Source organism: Nematolebias whitei, chromosome 19, assembly GCF_014905685.2.
Source record: "Nematolebias whitei isolate Nwh7 chromosome 19, NemWhi1, whole genome shotgun sequence".
NCBI lineage: Eukaryota > Metazoa > Chordata > Actinopteri > Cyprinodontiformes > Rivulidae > Nematolebias > Nematolebias whitei.
Window position 1 is genome coordinate 17,339,009 of NC_056516.1, and position 21,542 is coordinate 17,360,550.

The 21,542-nt window shown below is 41.2% G+C and overlaps 1 protein-coding gene across 1 annotated transcript in view; it reads right to left on the reverse strand.

Annotated features, from left to right (window-relative positions):
• The window catches only part of phf14 (PHD finger protein 14), a 133,025-nt gene that overhangs the window by 45,585 nt on the left and 65,898 nt on the right, over window positions 1–21,542 (reverse strand). Inside the window, exons 15-16 of the mRNA XM_037693359.1 lie at window positions 14,973–15,035; window positions 10,405–10,526 (exon numbers count right to left, since the gene is read on the reverse strand). Coding sequence (XP_037549287.1) covers window positions 10,405–10,526; window positions 14,973–15,035 — 185 coding nt within the window. The remainder of the gene's footprint in view (window positions 1–10,404; window positions 10,527–14,972; window positions 15,036–21,542) is intronic.

A 21,542-nucleotide genomic window follows, 5' to 3' on the forward strand; every position in this document is an offset into this window, starting at 1 on the left:
AAAAGAGCCATTGTTTTACAAGATGGAAAAGTAATGAATGGCCTGCTGAAGTGGCACCTATGGACAAAGCCAGGGCAGAACAATATGTGGACACAACTCATTCACAGTTACAGACGGAAGCGAAGGGTGGAAAAAGACACCCGGCTCCAGTTTAGAAATTAAGATTGGACATGCTTTCCAGCAGGGGGCTCCAGTAATCTAGGTAACAATATGAAAAAGCTGATTTCAACAGCATATTTGCACCCTCACCCTGCTGGACAAACTCTATGCTTTTGGCATCCAACCTCACCAAACTAAAACCCTTTTAAAGGCATGCGTATAAGCTATTAGACAGTCGTAAAGTTTTAGGGTTTATATTCAGAAAGTAACAGTGCTGATAATAAAGGGGGGCCTTGGTTGAGAAGAAGAGGAAGGAAACGTGTGAAGCATTTAGGCGAACCCACACATCGGCTGAATCCGTGGGATAAAGAGACGAGGGAAGAAGCTGGGAGTAATAGATTTGAACTGCTTGGCCACTCTTCCCACACAGCTCCAGAGTTTTCTGTTTTAATAGAGGGGGAAAGGCTGAAGTCAGCAAAAACAAAATGCCACCATTAAATCATCTCCCCAGATCTGGTGTCAGAGCAGTAATAGGAAACGCACTCATCATCAAAAAGGTTACTGCTTTCCAAAACCTGCAAGCTTTTCTCTCTTATGTGTTGGTCCTCCCATTCTTGCATGACTGGTCTTATTCCGTAACCAAAAACCGTCTGCAGCAGAGCTCACGTCTTCTTTGGAGGCTACTGCTCTTTTGTCAAAGACCTTCAGGACGCAGACTCCAGAAGCTTCATTTCACCACTGCACCACTGGTTTATCTCACAGATCCTGCAGCAAGACTAAAATATGAAACGGTTCCTACAAATACGAGCTGGACAAAATGATCCGTTTGGTGGTTTTCAACCATCCATAAACTACTCCATATTTAATTTAAATATCACTTATATTGGGGCAGGTCTAAAATGTGTGATCTACAGGATCCTCTTTGTGGGTTGAACACTTTTATCCTGATTGTAAGAGTTGTGAAAACGTTGACCATGATTGTCATTTTAAATTCTATCCAGATTATTTTCGAGGCTCGACTAAATCGTCTTCGTCTCTTTGACTCCATGCCTCAGTGATTCAGGTTGTTTGGTTTCATATTATTCTGGTAGCCTTCATCACATGGCTGATCTTGTATTTGTATCTGTACAGATGTATTGACTTGCAGCTCACACAATATGATCACTTCATCAGTTCCACTCAGGACTGTGACCCCCCGCTGTGGACCTGAACAGATTTCTGCTCTGCAGCATGAAACAGCCAGAGGCAAATATGAAGATAGGACCAGTCTGTGGCTACAAGCTGTTAGAACTTTGTGTGACCGCAGATGCGTTTGATTCTTTAATCTGTGTGGTTTGAGAAGCAGCATCTTCTGAGCCCCGCCAGAAAAACACGAAGGCCATTTCCCAGGTGATAAATCACTGCTGACAGGGGGCATTACACGCACAGACGGACCACCGATGCTGCACCTTTACAGCAATTAATTAGCTGCCTGACACTCATTTATCACTGCAGCAATAAGGTGAGGAAAAATCAAGAGTTTATTAAAGCTCCAGCTCGCTCCCAAGAGCTAAAGGCCGAGAGACGTCACATACACAAGAACGGCATTCATATTCATATTACATGACACGATACAGCAGAAACATTCCCTTAATCATGAAATAACTTGTAAACAAATGTTTGGCATGACTACATCATTTAGTTCACAACACAATCCTATAATGCACATAAATAAAGTATTAAGACACAAAGACAGTTGGCTTTCTCAATAAATACTGTACATACGATCAAAGTACCCAGCAGCCATCGCTTAGTTTCAGGTTGTTGGGCCGGTCTCGGTAGATGATAGCCATGCACTGTAACAAGCTGGCAGGTGGTTCTGCACCAACATCTGATCTCCAAAGACTCAACGAGGAGCGCTGTCCAGAACGACTCTCACAGTAAAGGGAGGGTTTGACTGATCCCTAAAGGATGCATGCAGGGTCAGACGGGGTGAAATGTGAGGCCAACATGTGACGAGTCCTGACAGAACAAGGAGCAGCTGCTGAGCACTAAGGTCCAGCAGGGCTTCAGGATCTGTCAAACTCCAACAGACAGAGACAGACGGACACGTCGAGAAGCCTTCAGGACTAATAAATGAGACACGGCTGCTAATGACACTCTGCCCTAATAAAGAACACTTTCTACCATAACTTAAGCTAGGATTAGATTCATATTTTAAACAACAGTGACTTTCAGTCCTCCACAAAGTTAAAAACACTTTTCTCAAGTGGTCTAATCAGCTGCTGCGGGTGATTGGTTGACATGACTTCCATCAATAATACTGATTAGTACTGATTAGAGGTCACACAGACGGAGAAGAAAAAGAAATGTGCTCATCTGAAAGAGTTTACTGATGTTGGCTGATGACAGAACCGGATCAGATCAGAGTAACAAGTCCAAAGATGTAAAACCATCAAGTGAGACAGAAAGACCAGCAGCTGGAAATGGTCAAATCTCACAACTATTAGTCTTGAAGGGAAGCTCCAGACAAATCTGGACTTATTGTTCTGAAAAGACTCAAACAGTATTTTACTCGTCGTTGTTGCTTCTCTAATAAAATCTTCAGTTTGGAGAAAGAGAGCTGAACTCTGGCCAGACTGATGAGCTCAAGGCTAGTCCCAGCAGAGTTACCTTAAAACAACGCTGGTCTTTTACATTTGTTCACCATTATTTTAAACTTTAGATCATTTCACATCACTCAGTTATTTACGCAGAAAGGTTCAATCCCTGCAGGAAGTTTGATGATCTTTGTGCATGAAAACAACTCCAGATGTTTAATTAACAGGAATAAAAGGTTAAAAACTGTTCACATGAACCAGAAGTTTTTTTTTTTTAATTTGACGTGTTTTAATCCCTGATCCTGCTCTGACAAACCGTTAGCTTGTCAATCCATCTTTTTCTGCATCTACCATCAGAATTTAAGAATTTCTACACACTGACAACATTTTAAAGATCTTTCTACAACAGGTAAGATACTATTTGATAATAAGCTTTACGCAGAATCCCACTATTAAATGGGTGGGGTATCCTCCTAAAAACAGGTAAATGTAAAAAATATTACTGTGTATTCTACAATAAAATAATGTAAGAATTTTCCAAAACATATAAGTAACATTTTTTTTTCAACTGCTATAATGAATCGATAACACCTCGTGAGTTTGTTAAAATTGGAAAACTCTAATGTTTTACAAACGGCTATAGGGTTTAACCCTCTAAACATACATACTTTAAGCAAAACTAGAGAGAAACAAATGGTTTTTCACTGTTAAAATAAACTGTATTGATACAATTCTACATACACTGGCACTCTTAAACATGCAACATGGACCAGAGGATGATAAAATAAATTAACTTTAGCATTTAGGGTTCCCACAGTTCTGGTTAAAGTTTCTGTTGGACAGCTGCAGATCCAGTTTGGATGACGGGTGTTGTGAGGCGATGTGTCCTTCCTGTTCTTCGAGCTTCAATTAGCCTCTCTTTCTCTAAGCCAACGGTCATCAGTCCAGACATTTTATGGGAGGGGGTTGAGGTGGCTGCCCCGGCTCTCACAACCTGTGCAAAGATAGAAAGAGTCAGGGCAGCACACCTCAAACCCCGACCAGAAAACCTTCAAAACTCAAGAGATGCCTCAGAACAACAGAAACCAACAGAACCACACTCACACAGAAACATGAAACATTTAGTCTACATCTAACAGGATTATTGAGCACGTACCAGGACTAAACATTTAGGTACTTCAGAGATGAAGACGTGTTTAAATGATCCACGTCTTCCAAGGGCATGGTTCAAGTTGAATGTGTGTAAATGTTTGATTTACTTCACTTTAATTTCTTTAAAATAAATGCTCACTGAGAACAAAAAATCTGAAGATCTCCATTTCAAAGAAGCTGAAACTATTAAATTTACCTTTTGTGCTGATTGAATGACTTCACGTGTTTTATCTGATCATCTACTACTAATAGATTTAAAGAGTGTAAATTAGAAAGTGCATTATACGAAGGAATGAATGCCGCTGATGAGTCAGCACAAATCCTTATTTATATAACAAAGTCCGTGCTCAATAATCCAGGTATACAATCCAACATTTTTCGTTATTTATATAGTTTAGAAGTCGCAACGCAAACAGTACCTTACTGTTTTCACTTTATCACAAAAAAATTAAAATATCTTTCTTAAAATCAAAGCTCAACATGTAAATATTTCTGTCATTTAATGATTTATTGTTGAGCAATAATCACGACCAAAGAATGCCACCATTTATGGTGCTAGTGAGTTGTACATCTTTGCTCTGTAGCAGATATGAAACGTTTCTTTTTAAACTGTCAACAAGTCGATTGATTAAAGAGACACGAGCAGCAAAACTGGCGTCCTACTTGTTTATTCACAATAATCAGCCTTAACCTGTTATTCAGTAAAAATTTGATTCAGTTTCAATGTCATTTTATACAAAATTAATTGCCTTCCTTGAATCACCACCTTGTCCCTTGCCCGGACATGGGTTACCGGGGCCCAACCATGGAGCCAGGCCTCGGGGAGGGGGTCGTTGGCAAGCACTTGGTGATTGGGTCTCTACTCATGGGGCCTGGTCATGCTCAGCTTGAACGAGCAACATGAGTTTGCCTTCCTTTGGGCCCACCACCTGCAGGTGGGGCCATACAAGTTGGGTGCATGATGTCATGGGTCTTGGCACTCTAACCCTAGTTTACTAAGCTAGCTCTTGTGACATGGAATGTGAAGGAGGCTGAGCTTGTGCGTGAGGTTGAGAGTTACCGACTAGATATAGTTGGGCTCAATTCGACGCACAGCATGGGCTTCTGAACCAATCTCCTTGAGAGGGGCTGTACCTTATTCCACTCTGGAGTTGGCCATGGTGAGAGGCGCCAAGCTGCTGCGGGTCCACTTTTAGCCCCCTGACTTGGTTTGGTGCCTGTGTGTTGGGAGTTTTCCCCGGTACATGAGAGGGTAGCTTCCCTGCATCTTCGGATGAGGAGACAGGCTCTGACTTGTTTGTGCCTATACGCCAAATGGCAGTTCAGAGTATCCGGCCTTCTTGAGTCCTTGGTAGGGATGCTGGAAGGTGCGTCAGCTGGGGACTCCTTTATTCTGCTGGGAGACTTCAATGCCCATATGGGTAACAACAGTTTGACCTGGAGGGGTATGTATGGGAAGAACTGCCTCTCTGATCTGAACCCAAGGTGTTCTGTTGTTGGACATCAGTGTTAGTCATAGTTTCAGTGCTAGTCATAGTTTGTCCATCACGAACACCATGTTTGAACATAAGGGTATCCATAATTGTACTTGGCACCAGGACACTCTAGGTAGTAGATTGACGATTGACCATGTAGTCATGTCAACTGATTTGCGGCCATTTGTTTTGGACATTCGGGTGAAGACAGGAGCTGAGCTGTCAACTGATCACCATCTGGTAGTGAGTCGGGTCAGATGAGGGAAGATGCCGGACAGACCCGGTAGACCTAAATGTGTAGTGAGGGTTTGCTGGGAACATCTAGCAGAAGAACCTGTTAGAAAGATCTTCTACTCACACCTCTAGGAGAGCTTTAACTGCATCCCAGCTGAGGCAGGGGGTAGGGGGGCGTGGCATTGAATCCAAATAAGCCATGTCCCACAAATCAATGGATGAGGTGGCTGCCTTGAGCTGTGGCTGCAAAGTTGTCAGTGCTTTTCGCGGTGACCATCCTTGAACTTGGTGGTGGACACCCCAGGTTAGGGAGGCTGCCAAGCTTAAGAAGGAGTCCAATTGGGCCTTGTTGGCTGGTGGGACTCCAGGCAGCTGAGGAGTACCAGAGGGCCAAGCAGTCTGCAGCCTTGGCTGTTGCTGAGGCAAAAGCTCAAATTTGGGAGGAGTTTGGTGAGGCTTTTGATAGAGATCCTTGGTCAGCTCCAAGGGGATTCTGGCAAACCATCAGGTGGCTGGGGGGGGGGGGGGGGGGTGCTTTTCTAACACTATGTTCAATGAAGGTGGGGTGCTGTTGACCTCAACCATTGATGTCGTCAGGAGGTGGAAAGAATATTTCTCGGCCCTTTTCAATCCCACAGGCACATCTTCCTTGGAGGAAGCTGAGTCGGAGAATTTTGGGGTTGGTCTGTCCATAACTGTGGCTGAGGTCGCTGAGGTAGTTAAAAAGCTCCAAGGCGGCAGGACTCCAGGAATAGATGAGATTCACCCTGATTTCCTTAAGACTCTGGATGTTGTGGGACTACTTTTGCTGACATGCATTTGCAACATTGCGTGGACAGCGAGGAAGTACCACTGTACTGGCATACTGGGATGGTGGTTCCCCTCTTCAAAAAGGGGGACCAGAGGGTGTGCTCCAATTATAAGGGTATCACTTTCCTTAGCCTCCCTGGTAAGGCCTATTCAGAGGTAATGGAGAAGCGAATTTAATTGTTGGTCGAAACTCAGATCCAGGAGGAACAAAGCTGGGTTCCATCCTGGCCGTGGAACATTGGATCAGCTCATTACACTAGGATCCTCAAGGGTTCATGGGAGTTTGCTCATCCAGCTCATTGCTATGCGCTACTCGATCCCAATATACAAGCGGTGCAAGAGTTTGGTTCGCATTGCCGGTAGTAAGTTGGACCCCTTCATGGTGGGAGTTGGACTCAACCAGGGCTGCCTGTTGTCATAAATTATTTGAAAAACTTTTATGGACAGAATTCCTCAGTGAAGCCAGGGGTGGAGGGAGTCCGTTTCAATGAGCTCAGGAATCAATCTCTGCTATTTGCAGATGATGTGGTCCTGTAGGCGTCATCGTGACTTTCAGTTTTCACTGGAGCGATTCGCTGCAGAGTGTGAAGTGGCTGGGATGAGGATCAGCACCTCCAAATCTGAGGCCATGGTCCTCAGTCAGAAAATGGTGTATTAATCATTTCGGGTCGAGGGTGAGGTGCTTCCTCAAGTGGAGGAGTTCAAGTATCTCGGGTTTTGTTCACGAGTGAGAAAATAATGAAGCGTGAGATTGACAGACAGATTGGTGCAACGTCTGCAGTACTGCGGACTCTGTGCGTGTCTGTTGTAGGGCATTAACAGAGTACTCGAGTAATCTACACATCGATTGCTAGGACATCTATCAAGGTTAAAAATGTAACGTTGGGTATCCGTAGTGACGTCATATTATGTGACCACCGTATGACCGTAGGGGGCGGTGTTGCACTGTTGCAGGTCACAGAGTATGGTGTAACACCGGGCCCAATCCACCGAACCAGAACCAGTTTCGGTTTAAGTTTCGTTTTTGACATGCTGCATGTTTCTTCATGTTTGCAGTTTAATAATAATAACTAATAGTTTAGTTTTTCCTGTGACTTATTTGCAGTATGATAAATGGTAGGAGCATAATATACGCTCCCAATGTTTTGTTGGTCTTTATTTGGGTAAATAATTACCTTTTTTTTGCAGTTTTATTTATTTATTTATTTTTGTATCTTGAGATCTATGACGTCATTAAATACTCGAGTTCTACTCGGGTTTTATTATGTTAATGTCGAGTTTAAAAATTATATACTTGTTCAACCCCTAGTCTGTTGTGGTGAAAAGGGAGCTGAGCTGTAAGGTAAGGCTCTCTGTTTACCGGTCATTCTATGTTCCTACCCTCACCTATGGTCATGAACTCTGGGTAGTGACCAAAAGAATGACATCGCAAATACAGGCGGTTGAAATGAGTTCCCTATGCAGGGTAGCTGGACTCTCCCTTAGATATAGGGTGAGAAGTTCAGTTATCTGTGAGAGACTTGTAGTAGAACCACTGCTCCTCCACTCCGAAAAAAGCCAGTCGAGGTGGTTCAGGAATCTGGTAAGGATGCCCGTGGGTGCCTCCCTAGGGAGGTGCTTTGGGCATGTCCAACTGGGAAGAGACCCCAGGGAAGACCAAGGACACACTGGAGAGATTACGTCTCTCGGTTGGCCTGGGACCTTGGAGTCCTCTCAGAAGAACTGGAAGAGGTGGCTGTGGAAAAAAAAATGTCTGGGCCTCCCTGCTCAAGCTGCTGCCCCCACAACTCAACTTCAGAACAAGTGGAAGATAATGCATGGATGGATGGATGGATGGATAGATGGATGAATACAACAAAACAAAAAAAATATCTTATGTCTGCTACTAAGAATACATATTTACTACCAAACAAAATAATGAATATACACAAAATGTTCTAAAATTATAATACTCTTTTATAAAACCTGAGAATTAACAAACAACAGAACAAATGAGGCCTAAAACAAAACTCATAAAAACTATAGTAATTGACCTGCTCCTCTTTTAATCATTAAAAGGAACAGATTGTGTTACTATAACAACCTGAAACGTTTAGATTAAATCATAAAACTGTGTCTACTGATGCATCACAATGGGACAATGTATATCTAAGAACTGGTAAAAAATTGTTAGTTTTCAAATTCATCAATATATACTACGGTCAAAATAGGCATAGTGGTTGTTTTGGCATGCATCAATAGAGTAAGAAAAATTTATGCTCAACAGACATTCCTTAAAAACTGAAAGTGCACATACACTGAAACCACATTTACTTTCCAGGTAAACCTTCTTTAACTCTTGCAGTCACAATATTATTACGCAAGTCTCTGAAGCTGATGCTGCTCATATGAAACGCAACAAAAACACAAACGAGCCTGAAGGTATTTTTAGACAAACATGCAACGTGTGTGATTAGACAAAAACTACATTATTTAATATCTGCTGTCTTCATATTTGGGGCACTGAAAAAATGTTCGAAGTTACAGCCCTGAAAGCCTATCCATGCCAATAATGACAACAATGATAATAATAATAATAATAATAATAAAATGAAGAAAAAGAAGAGGATGAAGATGACAAAGAAGAATGATATGATCAGCAACAATATTAATAATAATTTGCTGAATCAGCTTATTTTTATTTTAACAGTGTAATCCAATTCAATTAAATTCAGTTCAGTTTATTTAAATAGCACCAAGTCACAACAGAAGTCATCTCAGGACACTGAACAGAAACATTCAGAAGATCAAATCATCTCCACAGGGACTAGTGGGTAAAAAATTTGTTAAAGTGAGCAAGAAAGGGGGCTAAGGCAAAAAAGAGCTGCAGTGAACAACTTCTCTTCATATTCAGCTTAATGAAAACGTGCTGATCAAAGCAGTCAGAGGTACTAACTGACTGTTTCAAATAACCACAGATATGCTTCAGCACCATTACAACCCATAACCTGGATGGTGTTCTGGAGCACCATCAAACTGGTTGATCCACTAAGAGAAGGTGCTATTTATAAGACTGAGTTTGTTGTGGCTCCTCAGACTGAAGGAGTCTTTATGATGAAAGACAAAACATTTAAACAAAACGAAACCATCCAGAGGACCTGACTTAACCTTGTTGGATTTTTCTACCTGGATTATTGAGCATGAATCAAGATACGTTGAATTGAATTTCGCAGATATTTACAATAAACTATAAATACTTGAAATTGACTATCTCACAGAGGGAACTTTGTGAGTTTTGGGAAAAATTAAGTTAAATGGAGACACACATCTTTGCTAAAATCTGGGGCATCAACAATTTAGCATTTATATTTTTTCATCACAGCAGAAACAGCCAGTCTGACAGAGACACTCAAACAGGCTGCGTGCACTCCCACAGCGGCGCTCTCTTTCTCCAGGACCAAGTGTTTGGTCATGTGCCCATGTTGGATATGTCTGTACAATAACAACAGTGCTCATATTGACACATATGAATATTTAATACAAAAGTAGATTTTAGATAAAGACCTGGGGGAGGGGTGGTGGTGGTGTGGGTGTACAATTTTCTTTCTCTAAAGAAGGAACCCAACAAAAAAGTTTGAGAACCACTGGGTTAGACCGTGACTACTAAGTTCTGAAGGCGTCTATTTAGTCAAAGTTGAATTATTTTTTAATACAAGAGGGTGATCATATGAAAATGCCTGCAGTGTTTTGAAGAACTGCAATAATAAGAATCCTGTTTATTAAATGCCTAACACCAGAAATCCCAAGTAAGAAGGATAATTAATTGTGGTATTCATTATACTCTAATAAAGTGAGCAAATGTATGTGGCAGGTCAATATAGGGGCCTATGGAGAAGATAACCTCGGCCCCCACACTGCAGAGCCCGAGCGGCTGGAGCCTAATGAAGACTGAATTTTAATCATCGTGAGGATAGAACTCCTCCAGGAGACACACACCAACACCTGGGAATGTAAATGCATGTGTATACACACACACACGCGCGCACACACACACACACACACACACACAAGCTCACCTCACAAGATTTTCGTTGTCGCCTGGTCCTTTGCAGGTCGTACACTCAGTCCTCGTGTCGTCAGTTTTGGGTTTTTTTGGCACTGCAGACTGGCGCTGTCTGCGCTCTCGAGGCAGTGGTTCCTATGGAAACAAATTATTAGACATGACAGCTGGACAGATGTTTGTTGCAACATGTAAAAAAATTATTAAACAACAAACATTTTGTTGCTTCTACTTCTTTATTTGACACAGTTACAAATGGAAAATCAGCCACTTCACTTACTCAAACTTCTACAAATCAAATCCCTCCTAAAAGTCAATCCAAAGTTAATCACACCTTCTCTTTTTCTCCATTCTCAGTTAGTGAGGTCAATAAACTGTTAAAAAATGTTGATCCTAAAAAATCTGCAGGTCCAGATGAACTTCCACCTTATTTCTTAAGGCTGGCTGCTCATATCATCACAGTTCCTGTGACCCACATCTTCAATCTCTCCATAAGCCAAAACTCCATTCCAGACACTTGGAAAACAGCCTTTGTTCTTCCTTTGCTGAAGGGAGGTGACCCCACCTCACTGAACAACTATCAGCCAATCTCTAAACTCTGCATTTAGCCAAGGTTCTAGAAAAACTGATAAACTCTCAAATCAAAAATTACCTGGACTCATTTAACATCTTACCTCTCCATCAATCTGGTTTCAGGAAACAACACAGGATGACTGCTTCACTGAAGGTTCTTAATGACATTGTTGAAGCACTGGATGTTAAGGATTATTGTGCTGCACTTTTCTTAGACCTGTCTAAAGCTTTTGACACTGTGGATCATAACATCTTGTGTCATAAGCTCTCAGAAATCGGTTTCTCAGAACACACCATTGGTTGGTTCTCTAACTATCTCTCAGATCTGAGGCAATGTGTTCAACATAATGGTACTTCCTCCTGTTTTTTAACAGTCAACAATGGTGTACCACAAGGCTCAGTCTTAGGACCCACCCTCTTTACAATCTACATAGGTAATGTAGGTCAAAACACCCCTGATGCATGCATACATTTCTATGCTGATGACACAGTTGTTTATTGCCGAGCTTCAACAGTTGATAAGGCTTTCCAGCTTTTGAAATCTGCATTCAAGATCATCCAGTCTGATTTGTTGGACCTCAAACTTGTCCTAAATGTCGGTGTAGTGAACTAGGCTTCAGGTCAGGTCCTGGCCTTGGGGCCTTCCTGGGACAAGAACTGTATTTCATTGATTTGAGTCCAGAAACACAAGATTAAGTTCATCCAGAGACTTCCTAAGTGTCCTGCACTGATCAATTGAAAGAACACTCTCTTTTTTATTATCATTACTATTTTACAAATGTTTTGATAATCAAAGTGTGTTTAGTTCAAACCATTTTTAAATGTTGAAGTGAACTACTCATTTTAATTCAACTGTGAAACAGTATTAGTGATTTTTAATCCTCATTCAAAGTAGAAATCAAATTGGAATTTGTTACGGAGTAATTCATGCATTTTCTGATCTTCTGTCTGAAATGAGCAAGTTGTGATGTCGGTCAAAGGTCGAAGACAAGTTGTTGGAACGAACTGTCATGTTTTTATATCCTCTCAGACGTAAATAGAGAAGCGGGCACCTGTTTTCCCCCAACTCGCCCAAACATTTCTCTCGTCTGTCTCTAAAACATTTCCAGTCTGTTCCAAAACATTCTTTCTGTTTTTCTGACTTCTAGTAACCTCTTACATCACAAAAATACACCTCTGTTTGGTCAATCGACCAATCAGAAACTTCCCAAATGAACCGGAAATAGAACTCTTTAAATGTCGGCACTTCCTAGTTCAGTCGGGTCGTGTTGGAGCTAGTGCAGTCGAGTTCGGTTCGGAGAGCAAACCGAACGGGAAAAATTGCTGGAGAGTTCAGGAGGTCCAGACATGATCCGGAGTTCTTCCGAGTCTTGTGGGAATTATGACATCTTCCACATCTGAGTGGAACTCTGACGGACTTACTCCTCTTGTGAGTCCACCGAGAGGTGAACCTGTGTCGAACAAGTAGCGTCACTACTTCGGACGATTCACAGCTGTTCCTACGGAGACGCTGAAAGGGTGCGTTAAATGGAACTCCGTACCAGTGGAGACACCTGCTACAGGTAAAGAGTTGATTTACACCACCTAAGTGTACCGAGGAGGAAGCTGGGATCTCAACGGAGCGTGTCGTCCTGATACTGACACAATTCCCTCATCCATCTTTTCCTCTCCATTTAAACTTCATTTCCATCTTTAAACTCTTCTATCCTGCTAGCAAATCATTCCAGATATTTTCAGAAATGTCTGTTGTAATGCTTGAAATGGGGAAACCATGGCCGTATGGTTTCCTCCTTGTAAAACTTGCTAATTAATTATGTTGTTGTTGAAATCAATTTGCCAAATTAATGTAAATGTTTGATGTTAAACTTTGATTCTGTTAATAAATGGCCGCATTCATTTGATGGGTCAAAGAAAATTAATGCCTCACGTTACATTTTATTAAATTCAATGCACGATATTATTCAGTCCAGAAAAATGAATGAATCCGTTTAATTTATGAATATATCACAGTATATGTTCATCTACACCGGCAAAACCAAAGGGACGCTTTTTTCAAATAGGAAGTCGGTCCCAGCAGTTCTTCCTCTGATTTCATCCTCAAATGGTGTCCCTATTGAGTTTGTTGATTCCTATAAATATTTGGGTATCTTGGTCGACTCACATCTTTCTTTTAAGCTTCATGTGGAAAACTTGGTAAAGAAACTAAAGTTAAACTGGGTTTCTTTTTCAGAAACAGATCCAGTCTAACTCTGAATGCTAGGAAACACCTTGTTTCTGTGACTTTCCTTCCCTCCCTTGATTACGGTGACATTATTTACATGAACGCTCCTACAAGCACCCTGCGGATGTTGTCTATCATGGTGCACTAAGATTCATAACTGGCTGTGATTATCGTACCCACCACTGCACCCTGTATTCACTGGTTAATTGGACATCATTAACTTCACGCAGACTCTCTCACTGGTACATTTTCATCTTTAAATCACTTCTTGGTCTGCTGCCTTCATACATCTCCTCCTACATGTCTCTGCATGAGTGCAGCTACAACGTGCACTCTCAGGACATTATTACCTGCAGTGTTCCCTTAATGAGGACTGAACTAGACAAAAGGGCCTTCTCCTACTCTGCTCCTGTTTCCTGGAATATCTTACACAAAGATCTGAAGCTCTCAACCTTGACCTCTCTAAGTGGCTTTAAGAATCTGTTGGACTCCTGGCAGGGACCAATGCAGACATGTTCCTGTTTTTAGTTTTCTACATTCGCCTTAGAATCTAGCTGTTTTTTGTAACTTTTTTTTTAGTCATCTTATTTGTAAAAAAAATTAAATAATAAATCTGTATGCCTTTTTATAACCGTCTATTGTTGTCGCTGTTGTCCATTGTTGTCATCATTCTTTGTTGAAATCAGGTCTCTCTTGTAAATGAGTCCTAGAGGCTCAATGTGATTTACCTGTCTAGATAAAGGTTGTATGAATATGTTGAACTAAGAAAAGACAGAGCAATTATTTGCCATTTTGTAACAGAAAAAACGTTTCAATATTCAAAAACAAAAGGAAGGAAATTGTGTGCACTGTTGTACAATATTTTATAATAACTGGTTCCATCTATAAACAGCATTAAAGGACATTCATAAAACAGTTTTCTAGAGCCTGCTGAAAGGTTCTGTGCACTTGGCAGCTGAAAGATATCTCCATTTAGCTTCCATTCAACCTTCACTTTAGACCCCCCCAGTCTGCGACTCAGATGCCGTCATTTCTGAATGGACTGAGGAGGCGAGACGGGTTCAAGGAGGGCGGTAGTAACAGAGCCAAAATGGCTAATATGTGAAAAAGTAAGCTGGTGCTGCTGCTCACGTTAGTGATAAAGTGATGGCATCTTGTCTGTGAGACCACCAGGTCACGGGATTAAACAAGAACAAATACATTTATTACAGACGGAATATCACTGATGACTCACAACAACTTTGTATTTAGTAATAATAATAAAAAACACATTTAACCACAAAGGGAATCATTGAAGTATGTTAATTCGTCATGTTTTGAAAATAACAGGATAGAGACCTCCATCACATGTTTAATGTGTTGCTCTCAACATCAAGGCAGCTGAGTTCTGCTCCATGCCTCTTATGGTTGGTCAAAGCTTGCTTCATTTCTGTAAACTCACATCTGTGCGAGACATGGCCAGCTCCATCACTAATTTATGAACAGCCAAAGAAAGCCAGAGTGGTCTGTGCCTTATTTCTCAAAACTATTTGGTGAAAGAATCTTATGATGATTCTGCTGGTACCAGTACATGATATGCCCAACAGCAAGCTTTACAGCAGGCTATGCCTCAGAACTGAGACATGGAGGCAACGTTACTGATGTATGTGGAGGGAACAAAGAACAGAGCATCAGCTAAAACAAACATTCTTCCAAAGCCAGGAATATAAAAAAAAACATTAAAATGAATTTAGTTAAAGAAAGACGTAAAAGGTATGAAAAACTTGAATGGGTCTGAAAACTAAACGTACCTCGAATTTCTCTTCTCTGTCTTCAGCCATGGAAACTCTTTTTCTCTTCTGCCCTCTGGTTCTCTGTGAAGCACAAACATTTCACTTTTAAGCACCAACAAAATTCCATTAAACTTCACACAAGTCTGAGCGGAATGCATAAAAACCTTTTTTTATTCAGAGATGGCAATTTTCACCTCTAAATTTCAACTTGAATTGCCCACCAGAATTTTAAGAACCAGGATCCTGTGAATACAGATCTGTCAAAACCAATGAGTATGATAATCATAATGTCTGAACTCAAAGTGTTTTTGCTAGTACTCTGTTGGTACCACACACGTCTTGGTTTTGTTACTTTGTCACTTTATTTTACTCGTCGCTGCTTATTGCTATTTGTTACAGTTTTGACAATTCTTAACCTTTTATATATTTTTGTTTTATTTGTCTGTTGTGATATTTTAGGTTTAGGTTTTTTATTTGGAAGGCATTTTGTGTCCACGGCATGGGTTCTGGAATCAATCTCCTTGAGAGGAGATGGACCTTACACTACTCCGGAGTTGCCCATGGTGATATGGTGAGAGGTGCCAGGCTGTTTTGGGTCTACTTATTGCCCCACAGCTTGGTCCCTGTACGTTCGGTTTTCCCAGTAGATAAGAGGGTAGCTTCCTTATGACTTTAGGTGGGAGGAATGGGAAAAGACTGCTGTTTGTGCCTAGCATGGTGGAAGGTGCTTCAGTTGGGGTCTCATTTATTCTGTTGGGGGATTTCAAAGTCCATGTGGGTAATGGCAATGTGACATGGAGAGGCATGACTGGGAGGAACGGACTCTCTGACCTGGAACCATGTGGTGCTCAGTTGGACTTCGGTGCTAGTCACAGTTTGTCCATCACAAACATCATGTTCAAACTGAGGATGCCCATAAGTGCATATGGCACAAGGACACTATAGGTTGCAGACCGATGATCGACTTTGTAGTTGTGTCATCTGATCTGTGGCAATGTGCTTTGGACACTTGGGTGAAAAGAGGAGCTGAGCTGTCAATTGATCATCACCAAGTGGTGATTTCAGATCTCTGGAGAAGATACCGGACAGAGCTGGTACGTTCAAATGTGAAGTGAGAGTTTGCTGGGAACACCTGGCAGAAGAACCCATCAGAAAGACCTTCAATTTACACCTCCCAGAAAACTTTAACCACATCCCAGCTGAGGCAGGGGTCATAGAGTCTAACTAGGTGACATAGAGTCTAACTGGGCCATGTTCCGCGTCTCCATTGTCGAGGCGGCTACCTTGAGCTGTAGCCACAAAGTTGTTGGTACTTCTTGCAGTGGCCAATCTCAAACGCAGTGATAGACACCTGGGGTTAGAGAGGCCACCAAGCTGAAGGAAGAGTCCTATCGGACCTTGTTGGTTGATAGGACTGCAGAGGCAGCTAAGCGGTGGTTGCAGCCCTGGCTAAAAAACATGCATGTTAGGCTACCTTCAGGCCCAGAGTTCCCTTGCAAAAGACCTCTGTGATCTCAGTGGGACTTGCCTGGTTTAATAAACTAACATTTCTCTGTGGAGGCCTCCCAGTGCACGTGTGGGTTTCTTCCAGGTACTCCTGTTATCTCCCACAGATCAAAAACGTGTATTAGGTTTGTTGGCAACTATAACTTGTCTCTAGGTGAGTGAGTGGTTGTTTGTCTCTATTGGTGCTTTGCCACTGTTTCAACTGTCATCCGTTCTGCACCGCACCAGTTAAGGTCCTGCCCATGCCCACCCACCCCCACTCAGTCCAATATATAGGACCACCTCGTATGAGGTTCCAAGCGAACCACTCCAAGGTGCTGATTTTAGTACTAGTAGGCAGCATCCATTGATTGACTGGAGGAGTTATGTCACTGGATGATCCGCCCAGCAAAACTGAAAACCACCTCAATTTCCTCTCTGATTGTGGTGACAGACAGTGCCACAAGAAATAAACACATTTATTGAGCGATATAGGAGATGATGGTGCAGCATGGCTATACCCAAACTTACAAGCAGTGCTGGGACAAGCTATAGAAATTGAAGTCTGATTATAGGGCGATTAAGAACCACAATGGGCGGCGTGGCTCGACATAATAACCAGTTATGATACCGCCCACTTTGCATTGATGATCCCACCCACAGAGCAAGGAAACGAGTCAGAGTGGCAAATCACTTCCACCTGCAAAAAACCGATAGGATGAGAGACGTGTGGTGTCACACTTATCAATGGCAAAGTGTCTTACTCTTACTCTCTGTGATGGACTGGAGATCTGTCCAAGGTGTCCCCCACTTCTCTCACAGTGACTGCTGGACACAGACAAGCTCCCCGACAACCCAGAAAGGAGGGACAGGTAAAAGAAAATGGATGGAGGGTAGAAAAACTCAATCTACCTACCCTGCTTTAGATTTTAATTACAGTTCATTCTTGTAGCTCACAAACTTAAGATAAAAATCTGACTTTTAAAGCAATGGGCCGTATGGATTAATGTCATGCTTCTGTTACATTTCAGTATTTTTAAACATCATTTTCGCAAGGTTCTGATGCTCAGTCAGTAGATTACCAGAGAACTGGACTACAAAGTGAAGGTAACAGCTTAGCCGGCTGTATTGAGATGAAAGTCTGAGTTTTCAGAGTCACAGAGGAGGATTTCTCTGAGTCTGGTTAGAAGATAAGAAGCTCCATCTGTTCACTGATTTTTTTTTTCTTAATGAGATCCCAAAAATTAAAATCTGAGTGAAGCAGCATTTATAATCATTGCTGCTGTAAGATTTTAAACAAACTTAGTGTCAAATGAAACAGAACAAAAACGTCCACCATCATCCTAAATCAGTCAGTGCTCCACATATAGATGATCAAATGTATTTTAGAAAACATCAAAACCATAAATTAAATTATTCATAAAGAACAACTGGACAATCATACTTATACAGCTGCAGATTCCATATGACTGATAAAAATATTCCTTTCAAACTTTAATGGTGGGTCATTTTAGTGGGACATCATTCCCCAACATAATGTAGTATGTCAAGGGACAGCTTTACTGTACCTTCACTACTAATTAATTATTTAAATACAACGGGTTCTTTCTTTTTCGAGTTAAATTAATGCCATGTGACCGAGCTAACTGTGTTCATTGTTTAATCAGTGACATGAGACGTTATTTTTCTTTGACCCATCAGAATAAATGCGGTCATTTATTTAACAGAATCAAAATTTAACATAAAAACATTGTACACTTGATTCGCTGATCTGGTTCTGATAAATAAAAACTTGGCACGCTTTACTAACAAGTCAACAGAACATTTCTGAAGGCATCTAGATTGATTTACTGGCGGAAAGATTTACAAGAGGAGAGATTTAGAGGAAGATGGAGATGGATGGAGGAGAGATGTATGTTTGTTGACCAGAATTAGCACGCTTCTTTCAACACCAGCTCAAACCCCCGGTACACTCGGTGCGCGACACTCATGACGTCTCTTTACCTTGGCAGATGAGGATCAGCTCGGGTATAGATGTCCCTATGCACGCTACCTTTCCAGCGTCTCCGGTTAAAGCGGCTGGTCATTGTCAGAAGTTGTGTGGTTTACTCCGTCAAACAAACAAGCTTCCTTCGAAGTTGCAAGCGTTACGCCCGGGTGAGTTCACAGCGAGGCGCCGTGACTCCGTCAGAGATCCCACTCAGAAGTGGAATACTCCCAGAAGACTCCATGAAAGACCCAAGAAGACTCAGATCAAAGACTGAAGAGTCGAGAAGACTCCGCTTCTTCCAAGACTGAGAAGACTGAATAGTTCCAGGAAGTGTTGACTTTTTAAAGAGTCCTCACTTCCGGTCACTTAGTACTTCCTGATTGGTTGAAACAACCAACAGGGGGTGGTTCTAGTGATGTCAGAGGGTTATTAAAAGTTAAGAGAGGGTGCAAGAATGTTTAGGAACGTTTAGTACAGACAGAGAAATGTTATGGCGAAGTGAGACAGACGCAGATGCCAGTGTTTCTTTTTATCATCTGCTAGGTTTAAAAACAATACAGTTCGTTCTAATAACTTGTTTTCTGACTGTCTCTGACTTTCGACCGACATCACTGACTTCTCATTCAGACAGATGATCAAAATGCATAATTACTTTGTAAATAGACATTTAACTTGATTTCTAATTTAAATGAGGTTTAAAAATCATTAATACTGTTTCACAGTTGATTTAAATGAGTGGTTTACTTTCAACATTAGAAATGATATGAACTTAACACGGGCAGCACGGTGGCGCAACTGGTAGAGCTGCTGCCTCTCAGCGAGCGGGTCCCTGGTTCAAACCCCGGTCCAGGGGCCTTCTGGGTGGAGTTTGCATGTTCTCTCCGTGCATGAGTGGGTTTTCTCCGGGTACTCCGGTTTCCTCCCACAGACCAAAAACATGCATGTTAGGCTGATTGGTAACTCTTAATTGTTCCTAGGTGTGAGTGAGAAAGTGAATGGTTATTTGTCTCGTTTGTCTCTATGTGGCCCTGTGATGGACTTGCGACCTGTCCAGGGTGTACCCCGCCCCTTCGCACAGTGATTGCTGGACATGGGCACCAGCGACCCCCGTGACCCAAAATGGAATAAGCGGGTAAAGATAATGGATGGATGGATGGATGAACTAAACACACTTTTGATTATCAAGATATTGTAAAATTGTAATGATAATATAAAAAGAAGAGTGTTCTTTCAATTGATTAATTCAGGATACAATTAGACAGTCTCTGGATGAGCTAATTTGTATTTCTGGATTCAAATCAATGAAATAACAGTTCCTGTCCCAAGAAGGTCTTCAGAGACATGTTTTGGTCGAGGCCTAGTTCACTACAATAACTTAAAAAAAAAAAAATTAAAATTAAACTCCTGTCATGGAGGGAATAATCAGCTGATGTGTCAACGTAGCACATCTATTGAGGCCTGAAATTACTGTTATCAAATACAGGAAATATTTTTACATTGTTATCATTCTTACAGTGGTTTTTTTTAATCAATCTGTATGCTTTTTTTTGTTGTTGTTAAATTTATTTAACATTTATTTTTACCAGGCAGGGACCCTCTGTCTCTCGTTCTCTCTCTCGTTCTCTCTCTCTTTTTCTCTCTCTCTCTATGTATATACATACCTTTATATTAGATTTATTGTTATGGATAGTTTTACAAGGCATTAGCCTATGCTAAACGTTAGCTTGTTAACTTCACAGGCATGTAGCTAACGACAAGTGGGTTGGACGATTGAAGATAATTTATTATTAACTAAAAAATTATTATTGTTGATTTATTTTAAAAATAAGTTAAAATAAACTTATGCTCTGTTCAGCAAGATACACTACACAGTATTGCTCCCTGCTTCATCTGTACTGAAAGTTAAGTGAAACTTAAGCGAATGGCCATGACATGAAAGTAGTCTTCATGCCCCCTCTGCTGGATACATTGTACAATTACAGCTGGTTCCAGCATTTTAATGGTGAAAATTAGAAGTGTTTTTATTGGTGGATAATGGGACATTTATCACTGATACTGATAGGTCTCTTAACACTTATACCGGCCCAAATTATCGACCCTACTGATATATCGGCCAGGCTCTAGTGTATAGTGGCAGCAAATCCATGACCCGGAGCCTTAGCAGACTGGCATGGTTTGGAAGGCCAATTCTCTATTGTCCACATCATGTTGGCAGTGGTCCAAGTAAAACAAGAAAATCCCTCACTGGACTGCGACTGCTGGCAAGTAGTTGGTGAATAGCGTTTGTGAGTGTTTTCAGAATTTCTTGAAATATTTTCAGGGGTTCCTGATTTCTTTGTGTGAGCCATAGAGTTATGGCATCTGAATTTTCTCATGCTCAAATACTTGTACGACTACCTTTTCTTTAAAGTTGTTACAGAGTTGCATTGGGCATCTTAGAGCTTTTTGAAAGTAGAGTTGATAAACTGTACAGCTGAATTTTGACAGCTGCACAGAAAACATCTGAAACTACAGACTCAAATGTCTAAAATAAAAAAATGCAAATAACAGGTTTCTTATTCCAAATCCTAACTGGCCTATTTTCATTTTAAAGTGTACTCCGGTAGATTAAATTGGGGATGGCTGCCAAGGTGGGTAATAAAATATTATACAAAGTCTACAATACAATTCAGTTTTACCAGCAGTGCACGCAAAAAAGGTTAAGATCTAAAAAAATAGCCACTCGAAACATGTCCATACAGCTCACCGGTCGCTTGATTGCAAACATTCAGAATTCAGATAGACTGAGAGAAAATAAAATAAAATAACAACAGTTGCAACCCAGTGAGTTACCAGGGAGGGTCTACTAATTAATATAGGGTCTACTAATTAATATAGGGTCTACTAACTTTTGTAGAGTCTTCCAACTAATGATGGGTCTACTAACTAATGGAAGGTGTACAAACTAATGAAGGATCTACTAACTAATGGAGGGTCTACTAACGAATGAAGGGTCTACTAACTAATGGGAGGGTCTACTAACTAATGGAGGGTCTACTAACTAATGGAGGGTCTACTAATTAATGTAGGGTCTACTAACGGAGGGTCTACTAACTAACGGAGGGTCTACTAAC